At 40.4% G+C, this 19,589-nt stretch overlaps 1 protein-coding gene across 4 annotated transcripts in view; it reads right to left on the bottom strand.

Moving 5' to 3' along the window:
• Positions 1 to 1,580: 1,580 nt before the first annotated feature.
• LOC117404090 (protein hinderin) overlaps positions 1,581 to 19,589 on the bottom strand; it is a 35,477-nt gene continuing 17,468 nt past the window's right edge. For 3 of the 4 annotated variants that reach the window (XM_058985946.1, XM_058985950.1, XM_058985954.1), the window contains 5 exons: positions 17,523 to 18,139; positions 13,892 to 13,999; positions 11,836 to 11,945; positions 11,493 to 11,574; positions 1,581 to 2,681 (listed from right to left, as the gene is read on the bottom strand). In XM_058985946.1, coding sequence (XP_058841929.1) covers positions 2,426 to 2,681; positions 11,493 to 11,574; positions 11,836 to 11,945; positions 13,892 to 13,999; positions 17,523 to 18,139 — 1,173 coding nt within the window. In that variant the 3' untranslated portion in view covers positions 1,581 to 2,425. The remainder of the gene's footprint in view (positions 2,682 to 11,492; positions 11,575 to 11,835; positions 11,946 to 13,891; positions 14,000 to 17,522; positions 18,140 to 19,589) is intronic. The other variant, XM_058985957.1, reaches the window with a different exon arrangement.

Here is a 19,589-nt window from a genome sequence, read left to right as displayed (position 1 = left end):
GGTAAAGTTAAGTCAGGAACAATACAGAATCATACTTGATTGATTACTTTTCCAATTCAACTAAAAATTGTGGATTTGTGAGAGCTGTGGCTTGCTTAGAAAATTTGATTTATTAGTTCAACAAATCAAATTGCTCATTCGCCTCTGAAAGTCAAACACTCAATAATTCAGCATTTAGCCATCAACAATTTATTGCAATTCTAGAAATCTTTTAATATATATACATATATATATATACATATACATATATATATATATACATATACATATATATATATATATATATAATCAGTGCTATTCAGCCATGGCATTTTGAATGAATATCAGTTGGATATGAAATGTTTTAAGTGGGATTAACACCACAAGGTGGTGAATCGGTGCCCAATAGCACTCCGACAAGATTGCAATGATTAGCCCTAAACAAGAACTTGGGTTTAGCAACACCATTGTGATCCTCACTGGCATATGCTGGCTGAACGACACACACACACTTGTATTCACAATTAATACTGGCTATTGCCGGAATAGGAAGCCTATTAAAAAAAAATAATAATAATACTACCAATAAGAAAAGCAGTTTCTGCAAGCTATTCAAAATCCAAGTGTTCGGTTCCCGACTGGGTTTTCTATCTGGATTAGAGGGCATTTATTTCAGAGTTCTTCTGATACACAATACATTAAAGCAGCAGGTAGCACGTTCCTTCCTTACTCTGATGCACTCCTTCAGACCCACAACTCGTGGGCAGAACTTCAAATCATTTCTGTGTGCCCGTCGTCATTAGGTCATGCCTATAGGAAGAGAGCAGTACAAGACTTGGGCAGATGTGTTGGTGCGGTCACACATTTTATCAGAGCCAAATCTAACCAGCGTGACAAACACATGATTCAGACATGATCACAACATTTGGCTGATCTAGCCTGGGTTACAACAGCAGGAAACCAGAACAAAACAGCTGCTCCTGAACTCAGGTCAAAACGACCATAACAGAAATATCTAAGAGTAATCGAAGTAAGAACAACTCTGAAAAAATATGAACAAGCTATGTTTTATGGATTTTTTTCTGACTGTTCAGAACAGTGTATTGAAAGTACTTCCCCAGTATAATAGATACTACCTTTGAAGAGATCTACTGTAGTTTTTGGTTTCAATCAGAAAGCCATGTGCGCATAGATTTGTATAGGGCCTACCTATGTTGCATTGTGAACAAAAACAGCCATATTCAAACAAAAGACACTGTTAATGTAGTAGGGTGCATGTGTCAGTCTGGTTTTACACTAGACACATGGCATCTGTTTAATGGCACCTACTGAAGGACTCGTTATCACATGTCAACTTACCTGCAATCCGCTGCAGTAGTAAAATCAGGTCTGGGTTTCAGGTAATGATGATGCTCAATAGAGCTTCTGGACTGAATACACTCCCGACATGCAACGGGTTTCTTTGCAAGACAGGTGCACGTTTTCAAATTGCTTTTTCAGACAGTTTGAGGATACAGCTAACAGTCTGTTTCAGCATTTTTATCACAAGCCAGAAAATGTCCTGAAGGTTCATTTCACCATTCACCTTAAGAGATGATCAGTTCAAGGTTTTAAATGGTTTATTAGTGTGGTAGAAAACATATGAATAAATAAAATTAAAAATCTTTAAAACACAAGAAATATTTAATACCAAAACATAGGTTAATAAAAAAAAATTATAGTTCAAATAAAAAAAAAAAAACACAACACAAATTCAAAATCAACTTGATTTGATTAAAACATCAGTGTACAGATAATTTACACATTTAAAAGCATTATGGCAAGATAAGGGTATAGAACATCTCAATATAGTATATAATGTTTTCTGGTGGGGTGCATAGTAGATAAAAATGATCCAAACATTTTAATTGAGACACAGTGCAGTGCAGCTCAGAATCTGCAGAACAGGTTGCAAGCCTGTTTCAAAATCTCCTTCCCTACAGTCTGGTGCAACTGCTTTTACTCCCTTAAAGAAACGAATGCCCTCCAAAGCATACCAACATAAATTCATAGCAGTGCAGAATTTCATTGCAATTCAGTATACGACAAGGCATGTGTAGTAGTGTGGATGAGTATTTGCTCCTGACCTGAAGCTTCTACAGTGTACCTTTCAAAGGAAATATTATAAAGGCAACTGTATTATAAAGGCAATACTATATATATGGTCTACAAAGATGACATGTGGGGCTTCAGAAGAGAGCTATTGCACCTGAGCAGTATGTCAGTACATAAAATTGCTGTCAAGCCCGACCTACTGAAAACTCTGGCTATCAGTGATAAAAATAAAAAAAGACAAAAAGTTTATTTCAGTGCATCTCTGAGGTCCCCCAAGTAATTAAAAGGCATTCAAATCCAGTCGAGCAGCCCAGCCCATCTGTTTTCCAGTCCAGGGTTCATCCTGCGTCCCTCAGCAGATGAAGAAGATTTCCTCCAGGATCTGGCTCTCCTGCAGCTCCTCCAGGGGATACCCCAGAGAAGAGGAGTGGGTCCGGGGGGATCTCCTGCACGAGGGCGAGGGCCGGGGCTTCACAGTGGAGAGCTGTCCTCGTAGGGTGGGGGCGGGGGTGAGGGTCGGGCTCCTCTGCAGATGAGAAGGGCTATGCAGGCTGCGCTTCGAAATAGGAGTCAGAGCTTCAAGCAGTTCAATAAGGGATGCATCGTAGCTTCAGGGGGGAAAAATAAGTCGTTATTCATCTGGCTTTACGAGTCACATGTTTACATACAGAGAAACCAGAGTTAAACCCACGTCAAAGAGATTTCTGTCTGTTTATTTAGTGGCGGATAACCTTAGATGGCAATAATACATTTTACTGTTTTTAAACACGTCCCTTTAAAACAGATGTGTTTATTCAGACAGACCTGTTGAGGTGGATATCATGCCTGTAGTGGAATTTAGCTTGGGCACCCTAAATCAATGATGATCATATTAACCCAGAAAGTCTCCATTCTTGGTCAATTGTTCACTACTCTCTCATTGGGTTTTAATTTGTACTGCAGTGTGGTGATGAATATTAGACTCTCTATGACACTACACCCTCTTTAAAGTCTGAGGCTGTAAGTGCTGTCTTATGTGCACTGGAAAACAAGGCATGCTTAAAGCAAATGGTTCAGATCCTGGCTGAATCAAACACCTGAACCGTTGTGGGTACTGGCCACCACTGTAAGCTATTCTTGGTCCAATTAGCCACGAAGGATCTCTTAATGGTCCCATTATGAAGAATGTGTGCATAGTAATTTTGCACTTATACGTAATTAACCTTGTATAGGAGTGAATGGTGCTAGTTAGGTCACAAAGGTGTTTGTTTTTTTTTTAAATCAGTATACACACACCCCCTAAATATATATTTTTTTCTGCAGTCAGAGATTTAAAACCCACCTCCCACATTATTCACATTGGATTGCCGTGCATGTTGGAGAGATCGAGTCCTGCCAACCTGCAATCCTTATTTGGGCTGGCAGAGTCCCATTTGAAATCCATTTGATCTCAATCTGCTGCTAATGCAAATGAATAAGATTAACTTAAAATGGTGCTCAAGTCAATGCCAGTGGCCGATGGAAGTTTATTTAATCTTTACTGAATGAATATATCATGTTTTTTACAATGAACAAGCCATTGACAAGCATCTGAAATATGGCTGCATTATAAAACGTTCCTCTACTGTTAATCTCACGTTGAAGCACTGCACACCCTGCATGTCTAGCTTCTCAAAACAAACCATCTCCTGTGCAGAGGGATCGTTACTAACCTGCCAAGTCGGCAGAGTGAACCAGCTGCAGTAAGGAGTTTGAATACTTGAACATCAAGCCACTCCGCGGTGTCTCATACTGAGCGGACTCCAGTAACGAATGAATGAAGGGAGCAAGTGCAAATCAACTCACCCAGCACGCTCCCAAAAGAGAAACAAGTACGAACTGGGATTCAAGTGCACAATCTGGTAGAGCACTAGATAAATAATTCACATGTACACAGAAGGATAAGCATGTATCTGATTTAAAAACATGAATTGTAAATCAAATTCTCTGGTGCTGCCAGCAGCGTACTCTATTCATATTAAACAGGACTCATTTGCCTTCTTTGCTGCACTCAATGATAAACTGAAGCATGTTGATCGCATGTGGTTTCAGGCAGACCTCTTCACGCTGACCTGCCCAGGTTTGTGTTAAACTGCACAGCACCACTACTACCTCTCATCATGTTTCAGGGTCTCATCTACTCCGGTGTAAGGAATTTTGTAATAGTTTTTGTGTCGGAACTAATTATTCTTTTATAACGTGATTTTCTACAGCAAACAAACAGAGAAGCTGGGTGTGGTATTTGAGCTCAAGGAATGCAAGGAGAGAGGGGCCTCTGCTTGCATGGGGGGGTGGGTGAATCGCAGAGAACAGATTCAAAAGGAATGTTTGTTTTTTTTTACAGAAAGTGCTCTATTTCTATGCCGTATTCCCAGGAGATCTGTTACATTTGCACTTTCTGGGTCAATGAATGTTACATTCAATAGGAGTAGCAGCTGGTTGATGAATGACAGAGAAGTCATTGAAAAAGATGGGACAATCTCACACTCTGGATGAAATAACCAAACTACTTCAACACTAACAGAAAAGTACGGATTGGAAACAGAGACTTGTTTAATCAAGTGTCGTAGCACACATCATGTTTTAAAATAAAAATAAATCCAACAACTATAATGTGATGCCTTCATAAATGTGCACACACCATGTTTCGTCCTACACATCACAGCTGGTTATTAGGGACTTGAGTCCAAAACTGGATTAAAAATCAATCCGTTTCTGGAATGCTGCATGCTATCTAATAAGTCATACTTTTTAATTTTTTATTTTTTTTTATTTTTTATAGAAAACTGTTTAACACTTTCCCCAAAACCATAATAAAAATAAAAATAACTTGCTGTGCTGGCTGGAAGGAGGCAGACAGCGAGAGTCCCAGCGACAGAAACCTTGAGTCCCAGTAAGTTAATCTGTCTTATTCATTTGTTCTCCCGGCTGCCTGTCAATATTGGTTAGGGGATTTCATTCTGCGCTGAAGGCCCCGGTGAGCCAGTGCTGAAATGTGAGCATTTGCATTTTTATTTGTTGATTTATTTAACGGACAGCCTCTCAAACAGCAATCCATCACTGGACGACACGGCAAATATGAATAATGTATTTTACACCGGCGGTTACAATCTATAATAAGCGTCGGAATGTTAATACCCTCGCAATGTAATATTTATCGAAGGCACACCAGGCTTTATTGCTTTTTCAAGGTTCAATAGCGGGGGCCGTGATACATTAATATCACTTAGGCCCAATTTCAATCCAGCATCTTTCATATGTTGAAAATGTATGCTTTGGTTGATGAGGAGGGAGGGGCGAAATGTATGTTTAAGTAGTAGAGGAAGATCAGGGAGAAATCCTCTAAATACGGTGCACCTCTCGTATGCCCGCGCCGCACCCCTGTGCTATTATTTATTCATTTGAATACATTTTTTAAAATGACAGGATTGCTCTGTACATGATGCACGTGTGAGGCATGGTGAGCAGGTTTCCATGTTTGTTTTGAAAAGGCCCAGTACCAGACAAACAGTCAGGTGGAGAAGTCTTGCTTATATCAGACTGCAGGTATATCACACAGGTTTGTGTTAAACTGCACAGCACCACTTCTACCTATCTTATCATATGTTTCAGTGTCTTATCTATAAACAGTGTGGCATCCCCACACACCATGCTGGGTGATTATTGGAATATTCAAACACTGCTTGAAGTGTATTCGGTGTTCATATCCATTTCATACACCAGTGTTTATAATGAATGTATCAAAAAAGATGACATGCAAAGGAAACCGATGTATATATGAAGTCTGAAATAAATCACACATTCGACCAGGTTTATTTGTACTCCAGAGAGATATTTTTCCTGTAGTATGGTACTAAATTATACTTTTGTTTTCCAGCATATTTAAATATATGTTTACATTTTTAAAAGACTACTGAACTATATGGAAAAAAAAAACATGGTTTGTCCCAGCACTGATTTGTCCACCTTAGCACGTCTACAGCAAAGCAATCAAACATCATTTACAAGTATAATCAGAACCTATGACCCTACTGCCTGGAGGCAAGCGACTGCCTCCATATCTAGTGCTTCTGTCATCCTTCATGGCCATTCACTCCTGTTCTTCTCTAATGACTGAATCTAATTAATAGCTGCAAAACTTCAGATGCCCTCCACCTTTGTCATGAGTCCTTTACACGTGTTCGCTAATCTAACACTGACATGTTTTATTGACTGAGGCTGCATGTCAGTAACTGCTCTTGACACGATATTGTAGTGTCATGAATATGTACAAGTGCAACACTTCACTAGATTTGATTTAGCTTGTTAGACTTTGCAACATATTCCTTTCAATATTCTTTGTTTAAAGTTTTTTTCTCTGCATGATTACATTGTTCTTATAAAATATGCATTTGTTTATTATTTAAATTACTGAATATCCAGTCTGATAATTATTCAACAGCATCTAAAACTGTTCATAATTGGATCTTTCAATTAAAGGTTTTCAGTCCTCAAAAGCATTGAAGTTGGGTTTTGACCGGTCCTGGACATGTCTACAGCATTTGTGTACAGGGAGACACCTGTGCAATACAGATGTGTGTCTGGAAAAAGACTGACTATATTGAATATAATAAAATATACAGTCAACCCTCTTTATACCGCCTGGTGAGGGCCATGGGCAAAAACGGGCGATAAGCGAGGATGGCGTTATAGTGAGGGTCAAGCAAAACAAAAAAACACCCACAACCTTCTATGTTTGCAATAAATTCAAAACGTTTTATTTTGTTAGTTATACAATTACAGTATCTCCAGGCCATTTTAATAAAACATTAACCTTTTTTAAAACTACAGTACTAGTTCTTAACACAACAGTAGGTCTACTAGTGATGTTTTATCATCTTTTCCCATCTGTATGAAACATACACGGTTACTTTTGAGGAACAGTTTATACTTTAAATAAATAAATAAATAAATAAATAAAAAACTGATGCTTTAGTTTAAGTCAGCCTTCATTTGTGCAAAACTTAAACAAACAAACCTCTTACCGTACTTTTCTTTTTTACTGTGGTTTTTAAAAGTCACTTATTTTAAGCTTTTTTCAGATTAAACAAATCGACCCGTTCAATCAAGGTAAGCCATTTGTTTTTTCCATTACAATGTCTCCAATTGTTCTCTGATTAACAGTACATGCCTCACTTAGGCGAGAACACATTTGCGATATCTTGCTTTCTTATTTTCAGATGCATACATGCAGATTTTTTTCTTTTGCTCTGGTGTTAAATGTAGGGTCGACTCGCCATGTTGTACTTTCTGTTTTGCTTTGGGAGCGGGAGTGTTGATGACATTGGTGTAAACGTTCAGTTAACAACGAATTAGGAAAGCGAGTCAAAGGTTAACTGCATAACTTTGTTGTTTTAATTGGCCATGATTATTTTGCTAGCGCTACAAAGAGAAACTACAATGCTTAGAAACGAGGAACAGGAGTCACAAATGGAGATTAGATAAAGGGGGCATTCAGAACAGAAAATAGGAGGCACTTTTTTACACAGAGAATTGTGAGGGTCTGGAAAAGCTGCTTGATGAGATTCTGGGATCAATAAGCTACTAACAAACAAACGAGCAAGATGGGCCAAATGGCCTCCTCTCGTTTGTAAACTTTCTTATGTTCTTATATTTACGTTTGCTTGGCTTGGGAAGATAGCGGACAGCGGGGTGGCGATATAACAGGTAAAAATAGCACTGTTTTTATATTGGTGACATTTGTTCAGAGAGAATAGCTGGCGGTATGCGAGGGTGGCGTTATAAAGGGGGGCAGTATAACGCGGGACAACTGTATTAGCGTTACACTGTACCCGTACCACTGTTTGAACATAAAGCCAACATCTGTATCGGTCATCCTCAAACCGAGGCTGTGGCCAATTACGTATCAGTGCCCATGACACCAACTGACAAACTGGAATACTGCAATACTAGGAGGGGAGATAAAATCTTCATCCTCCATCACCCTGCTGTGCTCTCTATCTCTGCAGTATCAGGAGGGGAGCTAAAATCTTCATCCTCCATCACCCTGCTGTGCTCTCTATCTCTGCAATACCAGGAGGGGAGCTAAAATCTTCATCCTCCATCACCCTGCTGTGCTCTCTATCTCTGCAATACCAGGAGGGGAGCTAAAATCTTCATCCTCCATCACCCTGCTGTGCTCTCTATCTCTGCAATACCAGGAGGGGAGCTAAAATCTTCACCCTCCATCACCCTGCTGTGCTCTCTATCTCTACAATACCAGGAGGGGAGCTAAAATCTTCATCCTCCATCACTCTGCTGTGCTCTCTATCTCTGCAATACCAGGAGGGGAGCTAAAATCTTCATCCTCCATCACCCTGCTGTGCTCTCTATCTCTACAATACCAGGAGGGGAGCTAAAATCTTCATCCTCCATCACCCTGCTGTGCTCTCTATCTCTGCAATACCAGGAGGGGAGCTAAAATCTTCATCCTCCATCACCCTGCTGTGCTCTCTATCTCAGCTTCTGTACCATTCGATAAATCTGTATTTTAAATGTCCTTATATTGTACATTTTGGAAAAAAGTAGTTAGGCAAATGACAAGAAAGAGAAATGATCCTGTCCTCAACATGTACACAAATGTTCCCATGTCCAAAAAACTTTGATTTCCACGGTCTGTCTCTGATCCCTGACTCTCTATCCCTAGTGGATGTAAGGAACCCCATATTTGTTCAAACTTACATCCACTAGAAGCAGTGTGTTGCAGGAGTGCTGATATTTCATACCAATACCAAGCTTCTCTTAAATTAAAATAAACAAATTCATGCATTCTGCCAGAGGAGTTCTGTTGCAGTGGATCAAAACATTCTAAAACTAATATATGAAGGTACACCAGTACTAAGTGATCCTTACTAGACCAAACTCTCTGCAATGAGGATACACACAGAATGTGAAATCTTCTTGAAGTTTACCCGTTGTATGTATTGTGTCTTGTATTGGATAAGAGATGCCATCTCGTGCAGTTCAAGATTTTTTTTTTTTTTTTTAATCTGTACAGTGCAAGACGTACTGGAATTCTGACAAATCTGTAACTGTGATTGGTTAAACATTCCTATATGTGGTTTATAAAATTGTAACACAAATCCATGAAAAGTTGTATTAAATGTGGGGAGGATGTTCTGAAGGTACAGCCTTTATTAGGCTAAAGAATTAAGAGGGTAGAACTAGATTCTGATACCTGAGAACTTGTGCTATAGAATGTCCATTCCAAGTCCCATCACAAGTTAAGTAGACGTATGTACTGACAAAACATTTTAATGTATCCCAACTTGAATGCATCCCTGTCAGAGGTCTGAAGCACTTGCCTAATTCTTAGTTTCCCCCTTTTGAAAGTTATGCCGAGAGAGTCACCCAGTCTTTAGCAAACAGTAATTAAACAAATTCTTTCTCCATGACAGATGGGCTGTTTAAACAGTAGCAGATAAAGGTGGTCAATTTGTGGATACAGCAGATTACATAGGAGTAGCAAACAAGTCATTCTCAGATTCACAGTACTACAAGCAACCTAATTGCAACCCTAACTCCGAAATCAAATAAACACACAAATATTACATAACAGGAATGGAAATAAGATTCACATTGCACTGCAGTCGAGTCCTTGCAGATTTTTATCATGAGAATCAGACCATCTAAAGACTGCAAGATAACGCGAGTCCAGATTAAGCTGTGCTCCCTTCTACTGTTTTAACCCCTGTGTATAAATCATTCCTAATGAGCACAGTGCTGTTCAAATGATGGTCACCCCCTCCATCAGCAGCTAGCTGGTCCATTCTGGTTTCAGTAATATGAATTCTGGTGTATGTGCTGCTGGTAAATTTACGTCTTTTTTTTCTCCCACAAATCAGAGGATATCCTCCAACTCCACAACCAAGTCAATTGCCTCTTTACACCCAGGAGCTTGACAGCATATGTAAGACAAAGGCCATCTGGTCAATAGAGTCAGCTGTAGACCTTTGAGAAGAAATTCCCTGCTAATTATGCCTCCCTAAACTGTGGGAGCACCAGAGCCAATGTGACACTCGCTGTATAATCCCCAGCAAATACCGGCAACTTCACACAGCCAGGACGCAAACCAGCGTTCCTCTGACTTTTTGACCCTGCACAAAACAGGTGGTCGTGCTATTACCAGGTGAGCCACTCAGGACTGCTCAGAGCAGTTTATATAGGTATTGCCAGCTCAGCCTCAAATTGTCTTTTTTTAAAGTTTTAAACTGACCAGACTTCTGCTGGTATGAGAAAATCACATTCAGTTGGGCATGTGTTTATTTGAAACCTGCACCACCTACCAGCTATTTAGTGGTTTATTACTTATAAGCGTCCATACCTAACCTGATTTAATGCTTCATGTTATTGCATAGACTTAAGCACTCATGTTGTACATGAATCAGTGGAAGCAGCAATTGCACTTGCTGATGTGTGATTGGCTTGCCGAGAAGAAAAAAAAATGTAACAAACAAAATATACGCAAACTCAGTGTTTGCATCACGCGGTTCGGAGTTCTGACCCATAAGATGAACAACATTACTGTTAGCCTATCTAAACCCATCATGAAACCAACAGTGCAAAAAAAAATAGCAGGAAACTTTACTGTTTCACCCTCAGTAGAATATTAAACAAGGTGATGAGCGCGGTCTATACCGCTGCACTTGATTTGCAACACTAGCAAATGAAATCAAAGCTTCCCAAACTTCCTTGGTTTGCAGCTCACCATGACATGAGGCATCCCAACTGCAAACTGACACCTAGTGAATCCACAGAAATGTGAAATGTTGTACTCCTACTGTACCTATCATATACGTTGTTGTATAATGGTACATATTGTCAGATTGGGCATTGGAAATTAAGAATTTTAAAATGTAAGATGAAGCCGATATCCAGGTAGGAATGGTTTCAGAATAACGCCAAGCACCTAACAGCAGCGTTCATGTTAATCAATTGAGCCCCAGTCCTGGGATTTTTGCTTGGTCAGGTACTAGCACGGTTTGGGAGGGAATATTTCTGAGCTGCAGTCCCCCTGAAACCATATCCAATTCATCCCTGGGAACCGCTGCATTAAAATAACACTGTCTATACTAAATACATTTTTACCTTCGACTTCTTGTCATCCTGAAACTTGCCTAATAAACCGATTAACATATTTCTCAGTAGAACATATTACTCCAATTAGTGTGTTACCGTTGAGATTCCAATGCTTCAGTATCAAGAACATGGGTTAATAACCTATTCCATACCCTCATTACTCTCTGTATAAGAAGTGCCTCCTAACCTCTGTCAAGTCAGTCTCCACTCAAAGCAGCTCACACATGAAATCTAAATCTTTCACACAACTGAACCTTGGCTGGCCTAGAGAGTCAGGAGCTTACCCTGGGTCTGGTTGAGGGAAGGTGGCTGTGGGAAGGAAGGCAGGAGAGGTGCAAGCATCTCTTCTGGAGCTGCAGAGATCCTCTGTATGAGACATGGAGAGAAGAGACATCAGCAAGGCATGGTGAACTTACCAGAGACCCTAATCCTATCGACCTGCTTATCTACAAAATTATTAGAGGCTATTTTAAAAAAGGATTTACAATTGGGGATAGCTGATTCCAGGCTATCATGTACTATATTTATATACCTGTCAGCTAGGATGTCTAACTGCTAACTATTTTTTCTTTATAAAATAAGAGATAAAGCAGTCTTTTCCTTCACTAGCAATCACTGCTTCTGTACCTGTAACAGAGCGGGGCTCTTCCTCCCAGTCCTCCTGCACAGGGGGCGCTCTGCTCTTCTCCTGGACTGGTGTTGCACTGAGGCGGCTCTCTGGTTGGGCTGGGAACAGACTGGGAAGAGGAGAGAGAGAGGAACGGAGGTCAGGGAACCCCTGTATTTTCACTAGGGAAGTTAACAGTTCAAAATGTTTTGCAAGTGTTACATTTTTAGACATTGTCAGATCAGATGTAGTGTTAAAGCTGACATGGAGTCATGCACACCACACCTAACTGTAAGGGTATTAGTCGCCGTATGTTTTGTTTGCCATCAGGAATATACATGTAATGAAAGCACCTTAATCCTTGTTTTCCTGCAGTAAGACGTTTAAGTCTTTTCTCTCAATGTGCCACTGCATTTAGCTAGGATTTCCCCTGGGAGCAAAGGCACTTAATAAAAGAAGAATGACTGTCATTTGGGGAGACTCAAGGAAACAATTATCTGACTGTGCAGCACCGTCCCCTTCCCCTCCCTCCACCACCACCCTTATTTCCTTTGACAAAAGCAAGATTGGTATTCCTGTCAAATGAAGCACACTAAAATACACAGCACTGCAACAGGGCTAAATTATTTAAGTCTTTCATTTGAATATTTCTTAAGGGAAGGCAAATTTAAGAACCGTTCATTTACTCTAATTATGCCAGATTTGCTGCTGATCATTAAGCAACACTATGGAATGACAGCCTGTCACCACCTGATTTCTGTATCGCTTCCTACTGAAGCATTAAGTTTCATACTTTAACCAGGGAGATACAGGCTGCCATGGAGGGGATTGTGATCAAGAAAACAGTGTGATCCCTAGACAGCCTGACAAAGGAAACAAGCCTGCTGCCAGGCTAGCCAGCAACTCACACTGCAAGTCCAAGATGGCTCTCTGTGTGTGGGGACCGCAGCTTGTCAACTGGCATCAGAAGATGTTACCATAATATTAGAATGGATGTGTTGCATTTACCCACTGACTGCCACCCATTATATTCTTTTTTTTCCCCCCCTTCAAGGTGTAAATATTTAATGATGTCTAAAGTAACTTTGTAATTTTGAAAGGGATTCACCTGTGTACATCGCTTCATGAAGTTAATTCACTGTCATTATAAACAAAGAAACAAAGCCAGGAATGGTCAGCCAAAGCGGTTAAGTGGCCACACCCTCAGTATTAGTACTTCTTAAGACTCTTTTCAGAGAAACGATGCTCTGCAACCATCTTTACTGACCAGTCACTTCTGATTACTCATGCATTATAACTAATCAGAAGCAGGACACTTGATCAATCTTTAAAGACCTTTGAAACAGTGGTTTTTGGTTGCCTGTTTGCCATGATAGTCTTTATATTTTCCACCCCATTAGTAATGTATACATAATAAATACAGACTGGAGGGGAGGCTAACAGTGTGAAACTGTGGCCCGCGAGGGAAGAACTATAGTTACCAACAGGGGAGGCTGAGGGAATTGTCCCGTGGAGGTAACTACAGTTCTTCCTGAGGGGCCTTTAGTCTCCTCTATGAGCCGAGGTCTGCAGTCCATGTTTGTTTTATGAATCAGTCAAGAAAATAACGTTTTTTGAAGTCCACAGTGCATAGTTATTAAAGTTCTTTTGGCATGTAACTGTCCATCTGACTTTCTCACTGCGGCAGAGAATTCTCTGAGAAGTCCGTTGAGTTTGTGAACGCCATGTTTATTTACATCTTCCAGATGGATTTGTTTGAATTTTAGGAAGTCAGAAAACACTGAATGTGAAATTTCTATGACTGTTTTAGTGTTTTGCAGCATCTTTATCTTGTAGTATATTTTGTAATTCATTTTCTGTTATATCACAACAAATTTGTAAGGAGGTATAGCTGCAGTGTACAAAAATGTTTTTTTTTTTTTTTTTAATGTACACAAATGGTTTAAATGTTAATAAAAATATTAAATTTCAGGATGTTTCAGACAAAAGCCCTTCAGCTGTGTAGAAAGAAAAGTTTTTGTCCGAAACGTCCTGAAATAAATGTTCGGTGGGCAGCACTGTGGAGCCAGCCCATACCTCAGTGCAGGAGTGGTGCTGCCATTCATGTAAACCCACTGCCCCGGCTCCCTCAAGGGAACACCATGGATCGATTCTTCCAGCTCTGCCCCAGCGGCATCCTGAAACCTTATTTCACAAAGAACACAAAAATACTTCAACACACTCCTCTTCTTCAAAAACAGTAGAACGACATAATGCTTTTATTTATTTATTTATTTATTTTTTATTAAATTGCAAGTTGAATATATCGTCTCAGGAACTATTTAACAATTACCCAGCATTGTAATTCGTATCTATTCACATTTCCAGGTTTTCTGCCCCTTATTTAAAGTTTCCTTATTGATAAAGCGTTTGTATAGAAACAGTCTGCCTCTGAGGGGTATGATTTCACATATACAGTCACAACTCTAAATAAATATAAGAAATAAATATAACCTATATATATTAATTACAAAACTCCATAAAAACCGATGCATATGCCACAGTTTAAACCAATTTTCAACAGCTCAATGTTTAGCAGAAAGACATAGAAATACTAGGTACAGCAGTCATTTCACTTCAAGCAAAATTAATTTGGATAACAAACTACAACCACAAGCCTTTTCACAGAACTGTCAGTAAATCATCTTTATTAATGTATTTACTGGCATGACAGAAATTTACTGGATTTAAAAATGAATTATACAGCAAAGGCCCAACTGAGGTTTCCTATTTGATCTGACGTGCAGCACAGTGTATGTATGCAGAGTCACTCCTAGGGTTTAGCCATGCCCCTAAGGTCTACCCCCCCATGCCCCATGCCTACCCATCTATCAGCCTACATGTCTTCAGAACATATATATTTTAGAGTGTAAGATCATGGTTGAAATAACAAGAAGTGCCCAGTACAATCTGAAGACAATCATTTCGATTACTAGACTGGCTTCTAAGCAGCTCCTCTCTCTAAACTAAACACGTAGCCCGACAAACTCACAACCTCTGACCCAGGCTCCTGCTACAGATACTCTAGAACAGTTTCAGCATGAATTCAATTGCTTCTGCGTGTTTTGTACCAGAGCGGTAAACAATCCTGTAACCAGGGACAGGGAGTAAATTCTCCACTCTATGCCCAATGTGGCATGTACCAAATTACTCTGCTGGTGGGGCCCCGTAATCTTCTGGCAAGCCTAACTGGGGATCAAAAGCCACACTCTACCAGTCTGAAAAACACAGACGTGTTGCTGAAATAAGCAGGGAGAGGGTGTGCGGTACAGTCAGCACAGGAAATTATCAGCATCTTGATGAATCACAGCCACACCACATCCAGACTCTCTTCCACTGGGGAGCCAATATCTGTATATGGACTGTATTTATTAATTTGTAGTCATCTTTATTATTTAGGGTCCTCATTAAAAAATGGACTCTGTCATTAATCATGTCTGTGCGTCTGTTATACTCATTTTATACAAGAACTGCCTTCATTTTGTACCAACATTCACTCAATCATACACACCAAGCTTCCTAAAGCTATTTCAGATTGCATTTGGCTATAAGCCGATAAACTCTTTTTTTTTTTTTATTTTAATAGAAATATTTTTAACCGCTCAGGTACCGTTTGATTATTACACGATTATGAGGATACTCTGTATGTGCCTACACTTGTTTACAGATATAAAGTAGTAATAGAATACACTGAACATTAGCAAGGATAGACTGTACATGTTTCCCCCCCTTTTCTCCGCTATTGGGTCTTAGTAAGTCAGCCTGCATGGAATTATGGTAAGAGAACAGAGACTGTCAGCTAGTTTTACAGACTCCATTAGCACCGATCTTTGACTACTTTATCTAAATGTCACATTAGGTCATGCAAGAGCTGTGAAATTAGCCACAAGTGATTTAACCTATGCCAAGCCTAGTTTCAGACTGTGATCTCTGGGCTCTGCATATACTTTGATAACACCTGCTCAAACTCCTGCAGTCTCTTATATTTAATATATTAGTATTTCATGAGATGCTCTTAAGGTAGTGAAGCCACTCTTCATATGTTGGGCATAATAATGACTTTTGTAATGTATTTACATTTTCTTTCTTTGATGTTGCGGTACAGCTGTACATTTACAAGTGTCTAATGACCCAAATGGGATACTCTCCTGGTAAATAAAGTTTAACAGCACAAATTGAGGAAGTTATTTTTCCTGTTGAATGTATTAGGACACAGTGTGTCCCAGGATTTTCCACTTAGAGCAGAGTTGGTTGATTTAAATCGCTTTTTTTTTTATTTTTTAAATCATTTTTTCATTTACTACCTATTTTATGTAGTTTCTCAAGGAAAATACATGGAAAGTATGTTTTAAAAACCTTTTTATTAACACAGACATCTTAAACCCTTACTGTCCATAAACTCAAACTCTTAGGGCTGTATTGTGATCGCAGCGAAAATGCGAGTACGTAAAAAAAATATATATAAATAAATAAATACTGCACTGAAATGGCATTCTGAAGACATGTCTTGCCCCGTTATAGATCATATTAACATTAACATATTCACTGAAGCGATTCTGATGACAGTGCAATGGGGTCCCAAATAGACAACTGAGCTCTGTGTTAAGACCCACTTTAACAATTGAACACACTATAAAAAGCAAAGCAGTCCTAAGTAACAACTGCGTGTGTTTGGACCGACACAGAAAGAGGAAATCAAAGAAAGAAAAGTAAAAGAAAAGAATGCCTGGGATGAGTGAGGGGGATTTTTCTCTGGCGTACTATATATATATAGATTTAAATAAAACAAATCTGATTTAAATAAAATAAATCCAATTTTTTTTTATTTAAAAAAAAAAAAAAAGCACCCTCCCTGATATGAAGTCTGTATATCAACTGTTAACCCTCAGCGGTCCATTTATTCAGCGCGTCTCAGGCGCGTCAGGTCCAATTTATTTTCACATGCGCAGTTTATTTTAGACGTGCTGTTTAAAAGTATTTTTTTCACAGTAAAACTGGTTTAAAAGGCACTGCATATCAACAGGACACTCAGTACTGCATCTCCAGCACCGCCCCACCCCTTGTTCACTATATTTTTAACATACCTCTTCATAGTCGTGCATACCGATAAATCATCTCCTGATCGCTCGTTTTATCACCAAACTTCTCAATAATGCGATCCAAGTCATTATTTTATTACTATAACATCTAAAAAAAGCTCTGCAAATGTCCATGATATTCTCTGAGCGCTGGATGCAGAAGCAGCTATCTTGTTTGTTTATGTCCGTGTTATCTATGTGGTGCCGGGGCTATCTGTATTCATGAGATACGCCCCTTTTTTATTCGGCTTCTCTAGGCTCCTATCGGTCTCACTCGGCCATTGAATGGTTTTCTCGGCTTTTTCCAGAGAAAAAACGACTAGAGAACTGTTTTTTACGTCTTTTTGATGATGTCGGACAGGGTCCGACATTGGACCGGAAAGGGAAAATTGCAATGTCAGACCAGGTCCGACATAGGACCGCAAAGGGTTAATCATATATGAGCTGTTAAAGTGCCAGCTGCAGATGTACAACAGCACAGAAGACATTCTTACAGGAGAGGATTAATAAGACGTGTTTAACGCAGACAAACTTTGGTGTAATGTCTGTTAAGTATGAGAAGCTTTGTTCAAGCTATTTAGAGAGCTTACCTGCTGTAATCCAGACGGGACTGGCTGAGCTGCCTCTGCTGCCGAAGGAGCTTCTCCTCCTGCTGTGCCAGTAGAGCCTGCAGCCTCTCCCGCTCCACCTCCAGCTCCAGCTTCTGCAGCATCAGCCTGTGCCTCCTCTCATCCGAAAGCCCCCTGCTGCCCTGGGGTTCTGACACGTAAGCTGGGGGTGGCGGCTCCGGTCCGGTCAGGGAAACCTCAGGAACCTGCCTGCCCGAACCCTGTGCCTCCCTGTGGTGAGAGTGCCGGCCCACACGTGGTTCAGTCATCCCTGCGCGTCTCAATTCTCCGTTCATGAGCTGAGCCTCTCTAAGCTGATCAGGACGTCCCGGGCGAGGCTCGCTGCCCCCCAGCTGCGGCCTCAATGGGAGCCCCCAATACTCTGGGGAGCCATCCTCAGACCCGCTCCCTGAAGGCGTACCCTGTTGGAGGGGGCTGTGTGCCTGCCTCCCTAAAGCAACCCGGTTCTTGTCTCTGTGGGAAGGAGGCATCCGAAAGTTCAGCCCACCTGATCCCCTTCTGGGAGAAGGCAAGCCAAGGTTAGAGCCGTCCACAGCTGCCTGAGGTAGCGGAGCTGGGCTTCTCTTACCACAGGACTGCTGAAAGACACACAGGGGAAAAATAGACATTAGAAGCTAAATCAGGATAAAGCATGGTCAAACTCTGATGGAAGTAGGTGGTGGTGGTGATGGTGGTGGTGTTCTGTTGGAGAGGCAACCTTTTAGATAAGTTAATAGAATATTAACACATTCCAGCTGTCTGCAAAATAAAAATATGTTTTACTAATGACCTTTAAAGGAGTTATCGTTAATGAAGTAACTCTGCATATCCTATTTGTTGTGTATTTCCATTGGCTATGTAGATCTTGGCTTTGAAAGAAGCACGTGTTGTAGCAATCGTGTATTTTTATTGAAACAAAATGATGTTGGTTACCATACATTACTTGCAGGTAGTCTGTTTACACATACTTGTTTGGTTATTTCACATCAGCAATGTGAAACTGTCACCACCCCCTTTCAACATCATCGTTTCTGTCATTCCTAATGACTGGCATGCTTTGCAGCCAGTGACATGCTTTCACAACCAAGCCCACCACCAATACTAAGGCATGCAAACAGACAGCTTCCTTTCACCCAGTATAGTACTATACCAGGTATCACTTTAGAAAAACAAAAGTACTTGTTAGCTGGAACATGTGCTTCTATGAAAACAGATAACAGGTTTTAACTATTACTATGGAGCCAATAGTAATACTAAAGAATAACTGAATTACAGACAATACACATGCATAAGAAAATAGACAAAAACACACACACACTACAAAAAACACAAATTGAACCTGTGCTGACAAAGAATTGTGAGTTATCAAAACAACACAGCAGCCGCCTCGTGGCTGTATTCCTGAGGGAAGGAGTGAGGCGCTCTACATTTTCCAGCAGTGAAGCCGCCACACTGACAGGCAGCATTAACTGGAGGGGGGTTTCAGCTGCTTCATTCCCAGGAGTCCCTCAAGTCCCCCACCCCTCCCCCTTCCTCGCAGAAGTTGTCACTACCAGGCTCTAATATTTGAAGAGTCAGGACGAAGGCTGATGATAAAAAAACTGCTGTTGTATATTAATCTTTAAAAGAGTCTTCAGAGAGCAGGCTAGCGTCTTGACTGTGCAGTTGGGGCCTTATGTTTCCGCCGCTGGGTTGACAGGTTTATATTTCTCCTGTCTGGGTGGCTGCTTAGGAAGAGGGACCTGGGGATAATTCATGTTTTTAATGAGCGGCTGTTAGACACAGCAGAAAGGTGTATTGCTTGTTGAAGTGAAGCCACTTCTCCATGTCTCCCACTTACCCAAGCAAGGAAGGGGAGGGCTTCTCCAAATGGAATGGATAAGACCCTGTAGCTTTCCACTTGCACTCGGTACACTGCTCCCCCAGACAGGGTAGCGATACTCTTACACCTTGAACAACACAAGGCTACAACAATGGGAAGTACCATAAGAATTCTGTACATGTTGGTCAGCACTCAGCAGGCTTTTTAAATTGTCATCAAGCTTCTCA

The sequence above is a fragment of the Acipenser ruthenus genome, chromosome 2 (assembly GCF_902713425.1).
Source record: "Acipenser ruthenus chromosome 2, fAciRut3.2 maternal haplotype, whole genome shotgun sequence".
NCBI classification, from domain to species: Eukaryota; Metazoa; Chordata; class Actinopteri; order Acipenseriformes; family Acipenseridae; genus Acipenser; species Acipenser ruthenus.
This window is presented reverse-complemented; position numbering and strand designations above follow the sequence as displayed.